General features: G+C 46.7%; 1 protein-coding gene across 1 annotated transcript in view; it reads left to right on the plus strand.

The window, feature by feature from the left end:
* The first annotated feature begins 2789 nt into the window (after positions 1-2789).
* The window catches only part of AGPS (alkylglycerone phosphate synthase), a 160995-nt gene continuing 142478 nt past the window's right edge, over positions 2790-21306 (plus strand). The window contains exon 1 of the mRNA XM_069983004.1: positions 2790-3098. Within this exon, the coding sequence (XP_069839105.1) occupies positions 2953-3098 (146 nt within the window). The 5' untranslated portion in view covers positions 2790-2952. The remainder of the gene's footprint in view (positions 3099-21306) is intronic.

The following is a 21306-nucleotide window of genomic DNA, read 5'->3' on the forward strand; positions in this document are numbered from 1 at the left end:
GCAAATACTTACCTGCAATCCGCAAACTGGTTTTAGGACTAAAATGTCCCAAATCCAAAATGACTTTTCCCCTAAAGGGGAACTCCGGAAAAGAAAAATTTGTTTTCTATTATAAGTTATATAGATGTGTCTATACCATGTATTGCCGTATCTGTACGGTTCTGCCACACTGGTAGCTGATAGAAATCCAGGAAGTGAAGAAAAATGGCCCCTGTGCCAATCCACATTGTCTCCTGCTCCTTCTGCTATCCCCCCTTAGGAGACAAATATTCCATGCCTCTGTCTCACATTGTGTGTGTTTGCTGAGCACAGGCTGATGATGCAGACAGGGAGCAGGGCGTGATTCACCATCTCCTACTGGCCAGAAGCAGGTGTTTCAACTTCTCCAAAACTCTGCAGTGAATTTAGGGCTGTGTTCACACGTTAGAGTTTCATTGCAGTACTGCAGCATCTGCACAAAAATGATGCAGTAACAGAATAAAATGATGCTAAACGGCAGAGAGGATCAGAGCCGGCACTGACAAACCCACCTGCACAAAAAACAAGGCACAAACAGTATATCCCATGTAAGATAGTATCCAATAAACTCCTTACTGTGCGGCTCAACTTCAAAGATAAAAGATGCTTGATCATAATATGTGCATGGAGATGAAAAAAAAAAAAGAAAAAGAAAATTAAATTTAAAAAGTTCTTAACCCTTAGAGGACCAGGCCAATTTCATTTTTTGCGTTTTCGTTTTTCCCTCCTTGTGCTTAAAAGGCCATAGCTGAATTTTTTCATAAAGTACACTGCGAAACCAGAAAAAATTCAATGTGTGGTGAAATTGAAAAAAAAAAAAAAAAAAAAAAAAAAATAAAAAATCGCATTTTTTTTATTTGTTTTTTTTTTTCGTTTTTACGCCGTTCACCCTGGGGTAAAACTGACTTGTTATGCATGTTCCTCAAGTCGTTATGATTACATGATATGTAACATGTAGAATTTTTATTGTATCTGATGGCCTGTAAAAAATTCAAACCATTGTTAACAAATATATGTTCCTTAAAGGGGTAGTGCGGCGGTAAAGAATTATTCACAGAATAACACACATTACAAAGTTATACAACTTTGTAATGTATGTTATGTCTGTGAATGGCCCCCTTCCCCGTGTCCCACCACCCCCACCCGTGTACCCGGAAGTGTGGTGCGCTATACATACCTGTCACGTGCCGACCTCCGTCTCCGATCTTCAGTCAGTGACGTCTTCTTCGGGCGGCCAGCAAACAGCTCCGACTCTCCCGAATGCCGGCCGCCCTCTGCAGCGTCATCCGATGCTCAGCCGTGATTGGCTGAGCATAACTGCGCTCAGCCAATCGCGGCTGATGACGCGGCGACGGAGGTCGGCACGTGACAGGTATGTATGTCGCACCACACTTCCGGGTACACAGGTGTGGGTGGTGGGACACGGGGAAGGGGGCCATTCACAGACATAACATACATTACAAAGTTGTATAACTTTGTAATGTGTGTTATTCTGTGAATAATTCTTTACCGCCGCACTACCCCTTTAAAATCGCTCCATTCCCAGGCTATCAACTTTGACAGCTGCATCTGATTACTTTATTAGTGGGCACAGCGATCGGACTGTGCCCGCTAATAGCCACGGTCCTGGGCTACCGCGGCGGCTCAGAGCGTGGCTGATGCGCAGCCCCACTCTGAACACATGGAGGCGGCCCTGCACGTACGGGCACGTCCAGGGTCGCCTAGGGGTTAATGACATGATAAAGTACTGCAATCAATTCAGTTACACAATGAAACTGCAATGTGTGAACACAGCCTAGATGTTCTGCAACAGCTTTGTTCGGGGAATAGGCAGGGTGGAGGACTGTGGTGAACAGCTGAGGGAAAGCATTGCATTCTGGAACCTGTAGTACTGAGTACATCTGCTCAACCAGGAAATACAGAAACACAAAACAGAACAAAACCCCCCAAAACAAATGGATTTTTGGTAGTTTCAAAACTGGGATAGATAGGAAAGTATTGTTATATGCTTCTGCAAAAGTTTCATTTTTTTTTACCTCTACCCGGAGTTCCCCTTTAAAGGGATTATCGGAGAAGCAGAGCAGGTATTAGCACTTTGCTCCCATGGTGTGGTACCTCCTGTATAAGGTGAGGATGAGCGGCTCGGCCACTTTTGTTGCGATCACTACGCGTTCCCAGAGGCCAATGGGCACCCAATGCTGCGGCCATATTGTCCAGCCATTTCGCCCACACGTGATGATCACAGTGAAGGACACGTGAGGACATGGAGCGTCAGTGGGCAATTAGTGCTCATGACTTTTTTTGCTCCCTGGGCAACCCCTTTAATTTTACAGCCATAAGGTTTATTGGATGGGAACAGCCATGGGAAATCAATAAAAAAAAAACTGACCAAACTACTGTGTGTGAACAGAGTCTGAGTGTAAGGAGGCGGGATACACAGCAAGGCCTGAGAACCGCATGGAGCGCTAGGACACTGTACAGACTGGCAGCTGAGACCACAGATGCGGTATTTAGGATTAAACAGGCGCATAACCGTGCAGCTACAGGGAGAAGAGGCGGCAGTTACAGCCGGAGCCCCCGGTAGTTGTTGCTGATGATGGTGACCTCCCCGGTGCCCCCGCCGTACACTGCCCCCGGGCCGCTCTTTCCGTTCGCAGCCTTTGGCTCCCTTCCCGGCCTCACACCCGCCACACCCGTCACACCCTCATTGTCAACAGAACGGTCACTAAAGCCGCCGCCCTCCTCTCCGTCACGTGACGCCCCGCCCCCTTTCTTCAGCAGGTGAACTAGGAAGCGAGGACCAGTGAGAGAAGAAGATTGTGGCGTTCTGCCGTTGCCTAGTAACGCGGGCTGCGCGCTGCATGATGGGAAAGCACGGAGTGCCCACGCTGTGACCTCTCCCCTAGGCCCCCCTCCGCTGCACAACACGGAAGCATGGCGGCCGCCCAGGGCTCCCCGGTGTCTGCCTGTGCACAGCGCCGGCTGAGGATCATCTCCGGTCACCTCCAGGCCGGGGCCGCCGCATCCCTCACTGCCAGCGAGTGCAAGGCCCCGGCGGCTCCACACATCCCTAAGAAGCGGTAGGTGTGGCGGGCGGAGCAGGTGGGTGCGCGGGAGGAGCGCAGGGTGCGGTGAGGTGACAGGTGTGAGGTGCGGACCGGCGCCAGGTAACGGCGTGCAGGGCTCCGGGGCGGGGTGCATGGCGGTGCCAGCCTGGGGGCAGTGACAACCTGTGGCATCGGCTGTCTGTGTGTATAGATGTGTGTGTGTGTGTGTGTGTGTGTGTCTATGTCTGTATATGTCTGTATATGTGTGTGTCTATGTCTGTATGTGTGTGTCTGTATGTGTGAGAGAGAGAGAGTATGTATGTAGAGAGAGAGTGTGTGTGTGGGGCACTGTGCTGTGTGTGTGAGTGTGAGCCTCAGCTGCTCCCGGGCATTGCTACCTGTGCTGTGTGGGGGTGACATGGTGCTGTGTGATGCTGGGTGGTGCTGTGTGATGGCGGGGGTGACGTGATGCTGGGGGTGACATGGTGCTGTGTGCTGCCTGTGCTGTGTGATGCTGGGGGGTGACATGGTGCTGTGTGATGGCGGGGGTGACATGGTGCTGTGTGATGGCGGGGGTGACATGGTGCTGTATGATGCCGGGGGTGACATGGTGCTGTGTGATGGCGTGGGGTGACATGGTGCTGTGTGATGGCGGGGGTGACATGGTGCTGTGTGATGGCGGGGGTGACATGGTGCTGTGTGATGGCGGGGGTGACATGGTGCTGTGTGATGGCGGGGTGACATGGTGCTGTGTGATGGCGGGGGTGACATGGTGCTGTGTGATGGCGGGGGTGACATGGTGCTGTGTGATGGCGGGGGTGACATGGTGCTGTGTGATGGCGGGGGTGACATGGTGCTGTGTGATGGCGGGGGTGACATGGTGCTGTGTGATGCTGGGGGGTGACATGGTGCTGTGTGATGCTGGGCGGTGACATGGTGCTGTGTGATGCTGGGGGTGAGAGGGTACACAGGTGGCATGGTGCTGTGTGCTGCCTGTGCTGTGTGATGCTGGGGGGTGACATGGTGCTGTGTGATGGCGGGGGTGACATGGTGCTGTGTGATGGCGGGGGTGACATGGTGCTGTGTGATGGCGGGGGTGACATGGTGCTGTGTGATGCCGGGGGTGACATGGTGCTGTGTGATGCCGGGGGTGACATGGTGCTGTGTGATGCCGGGGGTGACATGGTGCTGTGTGATGCCGGGGGTGACATGGTGCTGTGTGATGCCGGGGGTGACATGGTGCTGTGTGATGCCGGGGGTGACATGGTGCTGTGTGATGCCTGGGGTGACATGGTGCTGTGTGATGCCGGGGGTGAGCGGGTACACAGGTGACCTGGTGCTGGGGGGTGACGTGGTGCTGTGTGATGGCGGGGGTGACATGGTGCTGTGTGATGCCGGGGGTGAGAGGGTACACAGGTGGCATGGTGCTGTGTGATGCCTGTGCTGTGTGATGCTGGGGGGGGTGACATGGTGCTGTGTGATGCGGGGGGGGGGGGGGGTGAGAGGGTGCACAGGTGACATGGTGCTGAGGAGCAGGGGTGCCTAGGTAACAAGGTGCTGGTGGTGAGGGGGGGGGGGGGTGCCCAAGTCACATGTAGTCTTGCAGGAGAATCCCAGGCTGGATACAGGTGGTATATACACAGGGATGTGAGTAATACGGACCCCCGCTATCTGATGGCTTGCTGGCTGGTGGATGCAGTGATCTGTATTTTCAAAGTCTTGACAGCATCATGTGAGTGTGAGGGCAGTGCTCCACCTGTGCAGATATATATTTTGCGGGCAGTGGGGATGAGGAGACCACCCCGTGTATCTGGCTGTGAGTCTGAAGCCTGGGATATACATAAGAATTATCATAGTGATGTGTGATAACTCTCGGCTTCCTCGCTGCTCTGCCAGATCTCCCTCAGGTTATACTAACACCCGTCCTGCTTTCTATTTACTCCAATTTCCCCAGGATAATATCTGCGCTGTGTACAGTACATGTGAGTGTATCCTTAGGGTGTGTGCACACTATGCTGATTGTCTACAACTGATTATAAGGACATGTATTTGTTAATCCAGAGAAGCACACATTGTATATAATATATATTATGCACACACACACACACACACACACACACACACACACACACACACACTGTGAGGAGTCTTCCCACAGTATCCAAGGATATTCCCTAGTTGTCTGTGAGGTGCAGACCCCAGCTCTTAGACCCTCATGGTGGTGCACCAAGGTGGCTGCCGTATCCCAGGTGAGAGAGACTCTCCATTCACTTCTATGGAGATACTGAATGTTCCAAGTAGTTTTTTTTAGAAACAGCACCGGCCCTCTTTTCAGGTTGTATGTGGTATTACACCTTGGCTCAATTCACTTCCCTGGGATTGAGGTGAAACGCCACACACACACACACACACACACACACACACACTGAGGACAGGAGTGGTGCTGATCCTGGTAGAAAGCGGCCATATTTTCTGGATGACCCTTGTATTCCCCAGTGAGCAGTCACATTCTGTCTGTTCCATCATTCTTTATAATACTCTGGTGTACATGGTCAGTGACTGATCTCTCCTGGGTACATAGGACCATGTGAGTTCTGGACGGTATACATCATCATTTCTTTTTTTACTTTATAGAAAAGTGTGGTCAGCTATTTATTTTCTGCACGTTCTGCATTTTTTCTTTTACATTGAAGCCCTTGGGTGATGTATCCCTTTGTATTGCTCTATATACAGTGCTGTGTGTTGGAGGTTTATAAGAAAAATCCTTCCAAAGTATACCCCAAACAGGGGGGGCCAAACTCGTCGCCTTCCAGCAGTTGCAAAACTACAATTCCCATCATACCTGGACAGTCAAAGCTTTAGCTCTCCAGGCATGATGGGAATTGTAGTTTTGCAGCAGCTGGAGGGCGCCGAGTTTGACCCCTTGGTTTGTGGTATACATTGGATGCAGAATAAGACTCTGGCTATAGATTGTGCTGAGTTCTGGAGAATTTTTGTGCAGAACAATCAGAGTTTTGCTTGCAGAGGTGGAACAATCCTTGTATTATGTTCTTCCTGCCTGAGACTGTATAGCGGCTCTTGTGTACCAGCTGCGCCAGTGTGAAGCCGTGGCAGCCGCACGTATATAAAAGCCTCTTTAGTTTGGTGATATCTACCCCCAGCTTATTACAATGGCAGGGCTTCTCCTCACTCCTCTGGAGATCTAGTTAGGATTGGTGATGATCTTCCAGCCTAACTACCTAAAGGGGCTCCCTGCCTTGGCTTGTTAGGAGGGACCCTTGACAGTAAGGTGCAGGAACCCTTAGCGATCAGCTGTTCTCTGAATAAACCTGGTAGTAAGTTTTCCGTTTCCATGCTGCGCCACCACAGGTTAAATGATGCATTACACTAAGCCCTATTAACTCAATGGGTTGTCAGTCTCCAGTTCAGGTGCGGTTTGCAATTAAGCTTCATTCATTTCAATGGAACTGAGCAGCAAAACCTCTGCCCAAGCTGGTGACAAGAGTGGGGCTGTCTCTGGAAGAAAGTGGCCATGTTTTTGTAGCGCTGAATAACCCCTTTAAGGATTTACATTACTTGGGGATATCTTTGTTATTAGTGAGCGCTCTTCAGTATATGGAGCTATAACCTCCTATCACATACATGGCTGGTTATCGGTATGACGCTATTATTGCTGCTCTGTATCGGTCATTGTAGTGGATAGATGCCGTGTGTAGCAATGTGACTGACGTCTCCTGCTGTTTTTATGGTTTTGGCCTGTCAGGTCATTGTCCTTCAGTAGAATCCCTCTGCGGTGAATCGGGGTCAGGCCTGTGAGGTTTATGTTCTTTGGCCTGAAGCGACTTTTAATTAGTTCTATTCACGTGCTGGATGAAGACTTGTTTTTATTTTGGACCGAATATCAAACCTTTGACAAATATGTCAGTGTCACCATTCAGCTTTAAAGGAGAAGTCCGTCCATTTTTTTTAAATCTGACAGCCGGCAGGGACAGGGGGGAATTAGATAACTAGTAGTAGCTTACCTCTCCCCGTGCCTGTGGTGAGTGGCGGGACCAGCCTCAGGACCACCGCTGGAAGGCATTTCCCCCGAGTTGTGATGAAGTGGAAAGACCTGTCCCAGATGATGAACTGGCGGCTTGGCCAATCAGTCACTGGAGCAGCATCCCGCCACAGTCACTGACTGGCTGAGCGACCAGTCCATCAGCCAGGTCGTGGCGTGTCAAAATATTCAATATTGACCTAAATCCCTGCTTGTTCTGGACTTTCGAGTCCAGTGGGTGATCCTACTCATTGATTGACGGCCTTCATTGTATCCCAATCTAGTGCCCCTGGGCCGGGAGACCCCACCCCAGTTTTACCAGTTCTGTTGGTGCATTGTATTACTCACCAGTATATGGGAGTTATTACAGCTTCCTTTAGCAGGATATGAAGTAAGCTTAGATGTCAGCAGTTATTACAACGTATTGTATAACATTATAAATATATATGTATCACGTTACCTGAATCCTAAACACTACAAGGGCATAGATGCTACCATTTAAAGTGAAGAAAGTTTAATGAGAAATTATATTCTATTGCACAGTGCAAAAGTCTACAGTAATATACTCATATATAGTGGTGCCTTGGATTACGAGCATAATTCGTTCCAGGACTGCGCTTGTAATCCAAATCCACTCTTAAACCAAAGCAAATTTTCCCATAAGAAGTTATAGAAATGCAGACAATTGGTTCCACACCCCAAAATAATGGTTTATTATTCTGAATAACATGTAAAACAAATAAAACAAACATTCAGAAACAGCAGAATATGTGATATTATAAGTTACTGTACAGTAATGGAGAGGATGGGAAACACAAGGACTGACAGAGACAGCAGGGAGCAGGAAGGAATGAGCAGGACAGATGTGGGCACACACATGCAGCGCTCTCTGTCTGGGGAGAGAGGGGTTACAGCTATGGAGAGATCACCTCCACAGTCCTGTCCCTTGATGTAAGCCCCAGCCTGAAGTGGATCTGCTATGATTTGAAGGGTAAGGGAGACTTCCTGGGTCAGAGTACAGTGCTGTAGACCACTATGCAGACCATGCCCCTCCTCCACTTGCCCTCCCACCCAGTACAGGGAGCTCTTAAACCAAATCAATGTTCTTAAACAAAGTCACAATTTTGAAAAACTGTGAGCTCTTAAACCAAAGTACCACTGCATATGTGTATATATACATATATATATATATATATAAATAAATTATATTATAATTATATTATACGGACAATGAGAGAAAGAAGCTGCTGCACATCACACCTATGGCTGACACTAATGCCTCTCGGCTACATTTAAAAATCAACGCCGGGATGTTGGTATATAATTTGATCAAACCATATTGCCTCATGTACCACATGCTGGTCCCCTGGCCCACATGAGTCCCTACACTAACTCACCACTGTGTCAGTCAGCGACCGCTAACCCTGCAAATCGACCACAAACAGGGAGGGGAGGGGCCCCTGGGGATTGGTCCTGTGTAGAGATGAGCGAACCTCGAGCATGGTCGAGTCGATCCGGACCCGAACTTTTGGCATTTGATTAGCGGGGGCTGCTGAACTTGGATAAAGCCCTAAGGCTATGTGGAAATCGTGGATATAGTCATTGGCTGTATCCATGTTTTCCAGACAACCTTAGAGCTTTATCCAAGTTCAGCAGCCCCAGCTTATCAAATACTGAACGTTTGGGTTCGGATCGACTCAAACCTGAACCCGGTTCCCTCATCTCTAGTCCTGTGACATTGGGGTTGCAGGGCCATTCTATGGCCTCCCCTCCCTGTTTGTGCTTGCTTTGCAGGGTTAGCGGTCGCTGACTGACACAGTGGTGAGTTAGTGTAGGAACTCATGTGAACCAGGGGACCAGCATGTGGTACATGAGGCAATATGGTGTGATCAAATTATATACCAACATCCTGCCGTTGGTTTTTAAATGTAGCTGAGAGGCATTAGTGTCAGCCATAGGGGTGAGGTGCAGCAGCTTCTTTCTCTCCTTGTCCGTACTCAAATATAGATATAGATACACACAAATAGAGATAAGCGAACCTGGAGCATGCTCGAGTCCATCCGAACCCGAACTTTCGGCATTTGATTAGCGGTGGCTGCTGAAGTTGGATAAAGCCCTAAGGCTATGTGGAAAACATGGATATAGTCATTCGCTGTATCCATGTTTTCCAGACAACCTTAGAGCTTTATCCAACTTCAGCAGCCCCCGCTAATCAAATGCCGAACGTTCGGGTTCAGATGGACTCGAGCATGCGGCCGCGTCACCAGCCACGGGGGGGGGGGCGGCGTCAGCGATTCGGCCGGTCGAAGATGACGTTTGGCACAAGATGGAGGACATGCGCGACATGGATCAGGTAATGTATAATGCACCAACACTTCCGGGTACACGGGCGGGGGTGGTGGGACACGGGAAGGGGGCGATTTACAGACATAACATACATTACAAAGAAAAATCGTTATTGCGATCGTTTTTAAGATCGCTTAAGCCCATCTTTTACATAGGGTAAATCGGTGAAAGACTGTTTACATGAAGCTATCATGCGAATTTTCAGCGAACGACAATTTAAGAACATGTTGAAAGATCAAAATAAACGATTTCTCGCTCATCGTTTGATCGTTTGCTGAGTTTCCACAGTACGATTATCGCTCAAATGCGATGGTTTATGCGAAAATTCGAGCGATAATCGTTCCGTGTAAACGCAGCATTACGTGGGAGATTGAATTTCCACATGCCATCATTTCATGTCAGTATTAGTTTACCTCCGGCTTTACTTTCAAGTCTAATATGAATACTGTTTTAAGAAAAATATAATAAAAATTATTAGCTGCTGTATGTCCTGCAGGAAGTGATGTTGTCTTTTCAGTGTGACACACACGTTGCTCTCTGCTGCCACCTCTGTCCAGCTTTAAAGGGAACCTGTCACCCCCCCCCCGTGCCGGGGTGACAGGCTCCTGACCCCCCGTTAGAGCCCCCTATACTCACCTAATCCCGCCGGGTCCCGCTTCTGGAGGTGGTCGGGTGATGAAGATCTCAGCCGCTGCAGCCCGGCGCGTGCGCTGAGAGATGAGTCCAACACCCATAGAGAATGACAGGAGAGTCCAGCGCTCCGTCATTCTCAAGGGCGTTGGACTCATCCCTCAGCGCGGATTAGGTGAGTATAGGGGGCTCTAACGGGGGGTCGGGAGCCTGTCACCCCGACACGGTGGGTGACAGGTTCCCTTTAAATAGAAGTAATTATCAAATCTGTATAACTTTTTGACACAATTTGATTTAACAGGAAAACAAATCACCAGAGTTTACCTTTAGTCTATATAAAACATTTACTGTGTTTGCTCATATTATGTGACTGTTCCATTGAATGGCATTAGCTGTAGTACCAAGCAGCCACTTATGTGAGTGACTCAATATTATAACATCATTGTGTGGATTGGCGCTGGTCCAGAAGGTCAGCTTATTAGTGAGCAAACAGTGATGGTATATTTTAAAGGGGAATTCTGGAGTAAAAAATTTATCAACTGGTGCCGAAGAGTTATACAGATTTGTGAATTACTTTTATATATTAAAAAAGTAAGCTTTCTAGTACTTATTAGCTGCCATATGAGCTGGAGAAGGTTGTGAAGTTCTTTCCTATCCAGCAGTGTGCTCTCTGCTGCCACCTACTACCCCTGTAAGAACTAATCATCTTTCCCCCATCTCGCTCCACCCCGCCGTCTAATCTGTCAGTCACTATCATTGGCTGCACTCTGTCCCCCGTCCCCCGAAGTCCGCTGCCTTGGGGGTCACCCTTGACTCTGTCCTGTCTTTTAAACCACATATTCAGGCCCTGACCACCTCCTGCCGCCCTCGCCTCAAAAACATTTCCAGAATCTGCTCTTTTCTCACCGGTGATTCCACTTGGACTACTGTAACCTCCTCCTCTCTGACCTTCCATCTAATTCCCTTGCTCCCCTCCAGTCTATCCTTAGCTCTGCTGCCCGACTAATCCACCTCTCCCCTCGCTTTGCCACTCTCCCCTCTCCCAATCCCTTCACTGGCTCCCCATTGCCCAACGTATTCACTTGCTGACCATGACATACAAGGCCATACACAACCTGTCCCCTCCGTACATCTCTGACCTGATATCCCACTACCGTCCCTTACACAACCTCCGATCCTCCAGTGACCTCCTTTTGTGCTCCCCCTTGTTCGTACCTCACACAACCGCCTCCATAACTTTGCCCGAGCCTCCCCCATACTCTGGAACTCACTACCCCGACACATCTGTCTCTCATCCACCATCAAGACCTTCAAAAGTAACCTGAAAACCCATCTCTTCAAACTAGGCTACAACCTACAATAACTCTGCATCACACTTTACTGGCTGCACCTTACCTCCTGTTTCTCCCCCATTACCTTTATAGATTGTAAGCCCTCGTGGGCAGGGTCCTCTCCCCCCATGTACCAGTCTGCCATTTGCCTTCACGTAATATGTTTTTGATCTTGTATTATTCCTGTTTTTTATCCTTATAGCTTGTATAGCGCTCTGTGATTAAGGGCGCTGAATAATATTAATAATGATAAAAAAATATATAATAATAATATATTATTACTCCTGTAGGTGACAGCACATCATCACTTGACCACAGTGGCCAATCACTGCCTGCCATGGTGCCATTTTTAGTGAATTGTATTGTGGGAAATCCTGCTTTTACAGGGTATTATATAGTAATCTGAGGATAAATGGGCTTTGCTGTAACATTATAGGAGCTGAGTTGGACATCTGCATGTACACTATAGGCTGTAAGTCAGGATACATAGGAGAAAAGTAATGTATGTACATGGTGACACAACCCCTTATAAACAACCAGTGACATGCTGGTCAGGGGTAGTGATGAATACCCACTAATATCAGCATTGTGGGGCTTATTAGCTTATATGTGAACCCAGACTGCAATGCTGCATCAGTCATATGACAAAGAGCATCAGTGGCTGCTGTTCCCATTGAATTACATGTAATGAGCAGTATGTCCACACTTGGCAAAATGATAATGGGAAGCCTCAGAGCTACATTAGAAGTGTCATAGCAAAGAGTCTGAATACTTTTTATTGCATTCTCATTAGGGCTGGGCGATAATGGCCTAAATCAATATCGCGGTTTATCGTACATGTAGCCGCGGTAACGATAAATTGAACGATAATTATGACACGCCCCCTTTAAAAGCCACACCCCTTTGAAAACCCCATTTTCCGATGGTAATACAAACGTGAATTTACTCCATAGAACAATGTGCAGCAAACTTCACAAGTAATACACAATATTTTGGCACCTCCTACACCATTTTCAAGTGGCATTTGAAAATGGCATAGGAGATGCCAAAACATTGTATATTACTTGTGAAGTTTGCTGCACATTGTTATATGGAGTAAATTCACGTTTTCACGTTTGTATTACCATCGGAGTATTTTTTTACTAGCTGACTTGATCCAAGGTCTGGGATTCGTCTGCTGGCACCCACAGTTTGTTTATTGTGCTGCCTATATTTTTTGCTATATCTATCTTTATACTGTGGGGAGATTTATCAAACATGGTGTAAAGTGAAACTGGCTGTTGCCCCTAGCAACCAATCAGATTCCACCTTTCATTTTCCAAAGAGTCTGTGAGGAATGAAAGGTGGAATCTGATTGGTTGCCGGGGGCAACTGTGACTGTGTCTGTGTGTGTCTGTGTCTGTGTGTGTAATATATATATATATATATATATATATATATATATATATATATATATATATAATATTATATATACACACACACGTCCAAAATTAGGGTACCGGCACTCCAAATGAAGAATAAGTGTTTTATTTCAGCTCACAGGAACAAACTAGCCAAGGCTAGTTTGTTCCTGTGAGCTGAAATAAAACACTTATTCTTCATTTGGAGTGCCGGTACCCTAATTTTGGACGTGTATATTCTGCACTCGAGGATCCACAGTGCAGGGGTGGCACCCACTCTTCTTATTTACTGCCCGGGTGCCGTGGACTTTTGTTGTTTGTGTAGGAGATAGAGAGATAGATAGAGAGATAGATAGAGAGATAGGAGATAGATAGATGGATAGATAGATAGGAGATAGATAGATAGATGGATAGATAGATAGGAGATCTTTCTACCCAATATCTGCCCCCAGTCACAAGCTGTTCTGCCCCCCCCCCTCTCCCGCACATACACTTGGGGTCAGGTATAGGTCGGCACCTCCATGCTCCACCGGGCACCGCACTCTCTCTCTCTCTCTCCTGCACGGCTACTTTGCATATCCTTTCTTCTCTCCTGCACAGGAATCCTCTGCCCCCGTACCTCAGTGTTGTAGCACATATATCTGCCGGCAGCGTCACCGGCAGAGCGTCACACACGGCTGCTTCCAGCACTGCCAAAAGATAACGGGACGCCGAGGATTCCTGTCAGAGTGCGACAGAGTGCGGTGCCTGGTGGGGGGAGGATGTGCCGACCCATACCTGACCCCAGCAGCCACTTTATGTACGGGAGAGGGGAGGCAGGGCACGCCGTGCAGCTTCCAGAGCCGCCCGGAAGCAGCGGCAGCGCTGAGCACACAGCACGCCTGTGCGCAGCCTGTCACATCTCCAGTCTTCCTCCTCAGGAAGATTAAACGGAGTGGAGCAGAGCATGCGGCCGCCGGTGAGGAGGGAGGGGGGAAATACCGCAGATACCGTCCTGGCAGAGTTGAGGTCGGTTAACCGACGCCAGAGACGGTATCGGTATTTTTGCGGTATACCGCCCTGCCCTAATTCTCATTATGAAAACTTTTTTATTTTTTAGAACCAGACCCCACTATAACAATTTTTTTTTTTTAAAGTCAAAGGGTCTTAAGGTTTTCTGAATGTTTTGTATATCACTCACATATGATGATCTTTATACCCTCTGGGCCTATTGGATGAAAGCCTAGCTTTCTATATATGTGGTTCATTAGCTGCACCCTTATTATTGTAATGTTGGCAGATATACTCCTATATATCATGCTGGCTGCTGCCTTGGCAGACTTAATCCTCCCATAAATAAGTTTACAGTTTCCCTTTTGTGATCAGAATTGCAGGTAATAGGTCATAATATCTTGTAATTATATATTTTGTCACTGAAATGTTGCTATTAATGTGTCCAAAGTGGATGCATGTGCCCTTGTCCTTCCACGGTGTGTGTGTGTGTATATGTATATGTGTATATATATATATATATACATATATGGGGAGTTTATCATTCAGTCTAATAACGATTTTTTTTCTGTGTCCCCCTTTTAACCCCTTCATCACCAAAGGTCATTGATGCACAGATGTCCAAGTCACAGTGAAGCAATGTTCCTCCTCACTTTCTAAGAGCCAAAATGCTTTTTTTTTTTTTTTTTTATTTTTAACCTTTAAGGCTCCTTTTTTTTTTTTTGCGCCGTGATCTCTAGTATTTATTGGTACCATATTGTTGTAGATGGGAAATTTTGATCGTAGATAACTACATGTTTGCAGAGCAATAAAAGTGACTTTCACCGTAAGAATATAGACCCTACTATCTCATAAGATATAAGACCCAAAGAATTACTTACTTACAGGAGTAAGAATATGTTATTGATTATCACACACTGTTACATGTCTGCTTCTGTTTACTCACTTTACTGTAAGAAATTAAAGGAGAAGTCTAGTGAAAATTTTTTTATTAAAATATTGTATTGCCCCCCAAAAGTTATACAAATCCACAATATACACTTATTACAGGAAATGCTTATAAAGTGCTTTTTTCCCTGCACTTATTCACAGTGAGATCCGCTGCGGATCCCTGCCCTGTACACTATGGGCAGACAAACACAAAGTCGCAGCGGGATGCACATCCTTTTGCAAGTGTGTCAGCAGCCCGCCCCGGCAACCCCCCTGGCCGCCGGAACGTATGCATCACCTGGTCCCCGCTCCGGCTTGCTTTGGGGCTCCAGGCGTCTTCACGTCCCGCTCAGCGTGCCCAGAGTATACAGGACAGGGATCCGCAGTGGATCTCGCTGTAAATTCGCAGCGAGGAATCCGCTGTGGATCCGTTACGTGTAAACGCACCCTAAATATTAGTGGACACAGTATGTGGACTGTGGCTCGAGGGCTGGGTGATCAAGTAGATGAGTTTTTTTTTTTATTGTTCCTTACAATTTAAAAGGGCATCCCAGTGTGTGTAAAAAATAAAAAAAATATATGGTACTGGCAGTATGGTAAACATAAAATGACGCTCTTCTACCTGGTTAGATTCCAGTAACTTCCAGAACGTGATCATTCTTTTGACGGATGAAGGAATCCACCCGTGCATAGAATGGAGTCTATAACACAGGCGGAGACGCCCGCGCCCGCCGTAGTCCGCGAGCTGAGAATTCCGCAACGGAATTTCAACCGAATGGTTATCGTTTAGATTCAAACGATTTAACGATAATCTGAACGATAATCGTCCGGTGGAATAGGGCCCTAAGGAGGACAGTGCCACTGCCAGTGATTGGTTGAGTAGGCAGGTTCTGCCCTTACGTCTGAATTTGGAAACTGTGACCAGCAGGGGATTAGGGTAGGTGAGTATGACCATAACCATCCGCTCAACACTACTCGTAATTAGAGAAGAGCGAACTTTGAGCATGCTTGAGACGATCTGAACCCGACCTTTCGGCATTTGATTAGCGGTGGCTGCTGAACTTGGATAAAGCCCTAAGGCTATGTGGAAAACATGGATATAGTCACTGGCTGTATCCATGTTTTCCAGACAACCTTAGAGCTTTATCCAAGTTCAGCAGCCCCAGCTAATCAAATCGGATCGACTCGAAACCCGGTTCGCTCATCTCTACTCCTAATGTTTTCAGCAAAAATAATGCAGCATGGCAGACACCAGCGGTTTGTCAGGGATCGTCTAAATCTTCTTTAAAAAGAATTTGTATAAGTTTTTGGCTCCTCCGACGCACCTTCTTCTAGACATTCTTCATAACTGTGTTTAATAAATAACAAGAATTGACACATGCATTGTACTCCACCTTTGGCCTTATATTAGTACATCCCCTCCCTTTGTGTTTTTAGCTTGGAATGCCACATTTCAAGTATGTACAGGTCAGCATAGCTTGTGGCTGAAGGCTTAATGGTATTTGCCTTGGTTTACTTAGAGTTTGGGGCAGGGTTCATAAATGGGATTAAGGGATATTGCTGCTTTTCTTTTTTTTTCTTTTCTGCAGAACTCTTCTTGCAAAATAGCAAAAATACCAGACCTCTAAAGTAAAATTTACTGTAGTAATGGTAAGATTGGGTTTTCTTCTCACCAAGATATAGATAATATGGTCGCTTGGCGGATAAAGCATATTTTTTGGAATACAGTTAAAGGGGTTTTCTGGGTCTATAACATTAATGTGCTAGTCATATACTGGTTGACACCTTCCACCCTCAGCTGTTCGGCAGAGCCACTTCATCCGCGCCTATACACAGTGAACCAAGCCCTACTCCATCTACTGTGATGTGGTGGGGTAGGTTACTGCTGCTCAGCTCCTATTGAATTGAACTGGAGTTTGTTTCTTTGTTCATTGGCTAATCGCCAGACCCTTTTACACGGGACGATTATCTGGAATGAATGTTCCTAGGCACACTAGTTTTCATGATATTGAGGCCGTGTAAAAGGATGGTAACAAGTACAATAAACATTGTACAGTCATAGGCTTCCTCTCAGCAGCAGTTCAGCTGTAAATGTAACCCCTTCCTTGCTGTGCTGCTGCTGTCTTAGCACTTTGCAGAACCAGGCATTAATAACCCCCTTCTTTCCCCATATGAGTACTGTAAATCATCCCCCAGCACAGTGAAGACTATTGAGGCCAGTAAACTTTTTCCTGCACCGTGTCATGGCACAGCAGAGGCCTCAGCAAGAGACATGAGATTATTAAAGTCTAGCGATGAGCAAACCTCAAGCACACTCGCATCCATCCAAACCTGAGCGCTCTGCAATTGATTACCAGTGGCTAAAGATGTTGGAGGCAGCCATAGGCTGCATCTATGTTTTCCAGGACTTCCTAGGGCTGCATCCAACTTCTTCAGTCACTGGTAGTCAAATGCAAAGCTTTTAGGCTCGGACGGATCAGAGAGTGCTCAAGGTTTGCTCATCTCTACTAAAAATCACCTGGTCACCACTTTAAAGGGTTAACGTAACCAAACCGTGTAGGTTTTTAAAACCTTTAAAGTGTACCTGTTATTAAAAAAAACTCAGAGACGTATCAAAAGTTTTAATTGGTCGAAATCCGAGTGCCTGTACCTACCGGGAGATAGAGAGGGGAAAGGACGTGCTGCAGCCTTTGTCCTCTCCCCGCTCTATCTCCCGACCGGTATGGGTTTGAGCACTCAGACTCGGACTGATTAAAACTTTTGACACGTCTCTATAACATGTCAAAAGTTTTTTTATAACAACATATATGGCGGGGGGTTAACTGGGCGGTCGTCCCGGTCAGCCAATCAGTGCGCTGCCCCACCACAGTGCTCTGACGCTGGGAACCCCCGAAGCAAGCCGGAGTGTGGAGCAGGTAATGTATGCACCGGTTGTTGGGGTTGACAGAGTTGTCACTTACATACTCGCAGCAGGAGGTCAATCCCGATGCAAGTATGTCTTCCCATACAAACTAAAGGCAAGGGATTGGCAGTGTATTTCGCTGTGGATCCGGCCTGTACCCATAGAGGGAATGCGGGTTCTCCAGAATCTCCATCCCCAGTAGACCTTGTGTCCCTGAGCCCAGCACTGATGACGCTCATGATGTGAACGTAGCCGAGTCATTTTGCGAATTAGAAGACATGTAGCAGTGTTGTTGGGAATAATTGATGGCGTCTCGTGCATTAGATTTCTTTAACTCCTACGGCCGTCTAGACCATTTCAGTTTTGTATTGGACGTATTAAAATAGAGAAAGTAGAAGCCAATCTAAAGCCCCCAGTCACTCCTATGTACTGTCAGGCACTGTGGGTGCGGGTCTGACAGGTAGTAGAGAATATTTATGGTTAATCTGGCCATGAAGTACTTAAGTTCATGATGTTTGGCTCTGCGCCTGGAGTATCGCTTTCCTGGCATCGGCACTTACAGTAAACAGGACAGGCGAGCCACATTCCATTGTTGATCCTCTCCTCTGACGTTCAGCCGCCTCTCAGGAAGGAAGCTTTCCTGACTACTGAAAGTGAAATGCAGAGCCAGACTCCGTTTTATAGCTTTATTCCATTTTACTAGGAAAGTAACAGGCTGCATATTGTTTTATATGCCATTTTTACTTTTTGTTATATGTATAGAATGTTTATTGTGGACATGGAAGATTCCTATGCCTTTTTAGGTTAAAGGGTTTTTTCCCATGAGGGTGTTGTATTAGGGTGTCCTAATAGGTGTAGGACGGGGGGGGGGGGGGGGCGGGATCCCACCTCCGTCACTGACTGGCTGAGCGGACTTGAAACGTCACGTCTCGAGCCTGCGTCAAGAGACCAGGAAGCGACCGGGCAGCGGGTACCAGAGCTCCGTGATACGGGACCCGCCGCTAGAACCGGGGAGGTGAGTGGATGTCGTTGCCCTCAGCCACCTCCTTCCCGGGCAGATTGGAAAAAAGCCCCCCCTCCTGCGCCAGAGTACCCCTTTAAGGCCGTATTACACGGCACCATATTGAGGGGAAAGCGAGCGCCGACCTGTCAGGTAAGCACTCCCTTTCTCCTTATTCCCTACTCGCTGCCTGAGCTATTACACACACACGGTGAGCGGGGAGCTGAGGGCAGACTCTATGAGAAGATCGCGATCTGACAGGATGACAGGACGGAGGTAATTGTTTTACCCCTGCCTGCCAAGGAAAGTGATGAGGACAATGTATATGTATATGTATATGTGTGTTCTTACTGCACAGGACATCGGCAGTAGAGATATTGCTGATGTGAAGGGGTTAAAAACAGTTTAGGCCCCCATGAGATATATATATATATATATATATATATATATATATATATATATATATATATATATATATATATAATATAATATATTATATCTCAGAAAATAGAAACAGATTAGAAAAACCACATGTTCCAATACCAGGCTGTGATCAGAAAATCAAATCTGGATGATATATTCTCTTTAAATGGGTACTGTCATTCAGGGTACAAACCCACTTGACGTATTTGCTGCGTGAATCAGTCTTAAAAATAAGCAGGCAAAACGCAGGTTGGCTTTATACGATTGTTCTGCGTTAAAATACGCAATTGCGTATTTTTGAAGCGTGAAGCTTGTTGTTAGCAAAGCATCAGTTGTTAACAACCTGTGCGAAAAACGCATGTAGCTCCACGCTTCAAAAATACGCAATTGCGTATTTTAACGCAGAACAATGGTATAAAGCCAACCTGCGTTTTGCCTGCTTATTTTTAAGACTGATTCACGCAGCAAATACGTCAAGTGGGTTTGTACCCTAAGGGGAACCATTCATCAAAAAAAAAAAGGGGTATACAGCTAAGCAAACATGCTGATACATCACCCAGCACACTTCTCAAATATATACATGTAGCCAGCGTCAGTGCCCGCTACAACCCGCAAACCTACCGTATTTTCCGACATAAAAGACGACCCCCAACTTTTCTAGTTAAAATATAGAGTTTGAGATATACACGTCGTATACTACCCCTCTTCCAAGGCACACCAAATAAAAATGAATAAAAAACATCAGACAGCAGCAAGATCTGAGAGGCAGAGAAGAAGGTACAGTAATACTGGTAGGATAGAAGGGCGGCCAGATGGGGGAAAGAGGTGTGTTTTATGGGCACAGCACCACTCTACCGTATCTCTTTTTTTCCCCCATACCTAGGACACCTGAAGCTTGCTCTGCCCTTCATACGACGGGGATGCAGCTGTTTTTGAGCTCCCCCACCCTATGCGGTGACCGCAGATTCTCCAGTCCAGTTCTGAAGGTTTTAAGAACCCGTCCTATAAGACAACACCCGGTGTATAAGACGACCCCTGATTGAAGATTTTCCTAGGTTAAAAAGTAGTCTTATACGCAGGAAAATACAGTACTTTAAAAATTTCCTGCGCTGTATGTAAATGCGGACCAAATAATCATCTGGGTGTTGTCTGTCGGCCAGGTAGTCACAGTCAGTGGGCCTGCTAGCACTGTAGTCACTACCCCTGTGGGCGTGATTGACAGCACAGTATCAGCAATGTTACCAAGAGGCGGGCCTTCCATTGCGTCATCACTCCGACTTCATTATGGTGGCATGAATAGGACGCCGCTCTACGGCACGTGCACCATAATGAAGACCTTGGAGCGTTCATGCGCCCCCCTCTTAACATTGCTGATATAGCAATAAGTTTGCAGGTTATAACGGGCGGGGTGATGTATCAGCACACTAATGGTCCTTTTACACGGGCCGATTATCGTTAGTTTTTGCACGATAACGGTCGAATTCGAACGATAATCGTACGTGTAAATGCTGCAAACGACGAGTGAGAAATCGTTCATTTTGATCTTTCAACATGTTCTTAAAGTGTCACTGTCGTGAAATTTTTTTTTGCAGAAATCAATAGTCCAGGCGATTTTAAGAAACTTTGTAATTGGGTTTATTATCCGAAAAATGCATTTTTATCATGAAAAAGCAGTTTGAAGCTCTCCCCCCTGCCTTCATTGTTCTCCTATGGAGAGAGCTAAAGAAAAGACCAAAACAGGACAACAAAGAGTTCATCTACAAATCCCTCACGGGATATCTCCTGTGACAGTCACCAGTGACCTGTCTGAGCTCAGATTACAGCTGTCACCCAGCTCCGTGCCTGTAATCCTCTGTTATCTGCTTTCTGCTGCCGGCTAACTCCCTCCTTCCTCCTCCCCCCTCCCCTCTCCCTAGAACAGACAGGGGACGACTCCTGCAACAAGTCACAATTTTCAGATTTTTCAGAGTGGATGAAAAAGAGGAAGGAGAAGGGGACCTGGGAAAAGGCTTTTTACATGCAGATAATGGCAGATTTGGCTAATAAACCCAATTACAAAGTTTCTTAAAATCGCCTGGACTATTGATTGCTGCAAAAAAAAAAAAAAATACGACAGTGACTCTTTAAATCATCGTTGATCGTTCGCAAAAAATTTGCAGATCGTTCAGTGTAAACATTCTTTCAACGATTTCCTGTATGTGTGAGATAGCGAATTTTCCATACAATGTATCGTTCCGTCTAAACGCTGAT

Source organism: Dendropsophus ebraccatus, chromosome 9, assembly GCF_027789765.1.
Source record: "Dendropsophus ebraccatus isolate aDenEbr1 chromosome 9, aDenEbr1.pat, whole genome shotgun sequence".
In the NCBI taxonomy this organism is placed as follows: domain Eukaryota; kingdom Metazoa; phylum Chordata; class Amphibia; order Anura; family Hylidae; genus Dendropsophus; species Dendropsophus ebraccatus.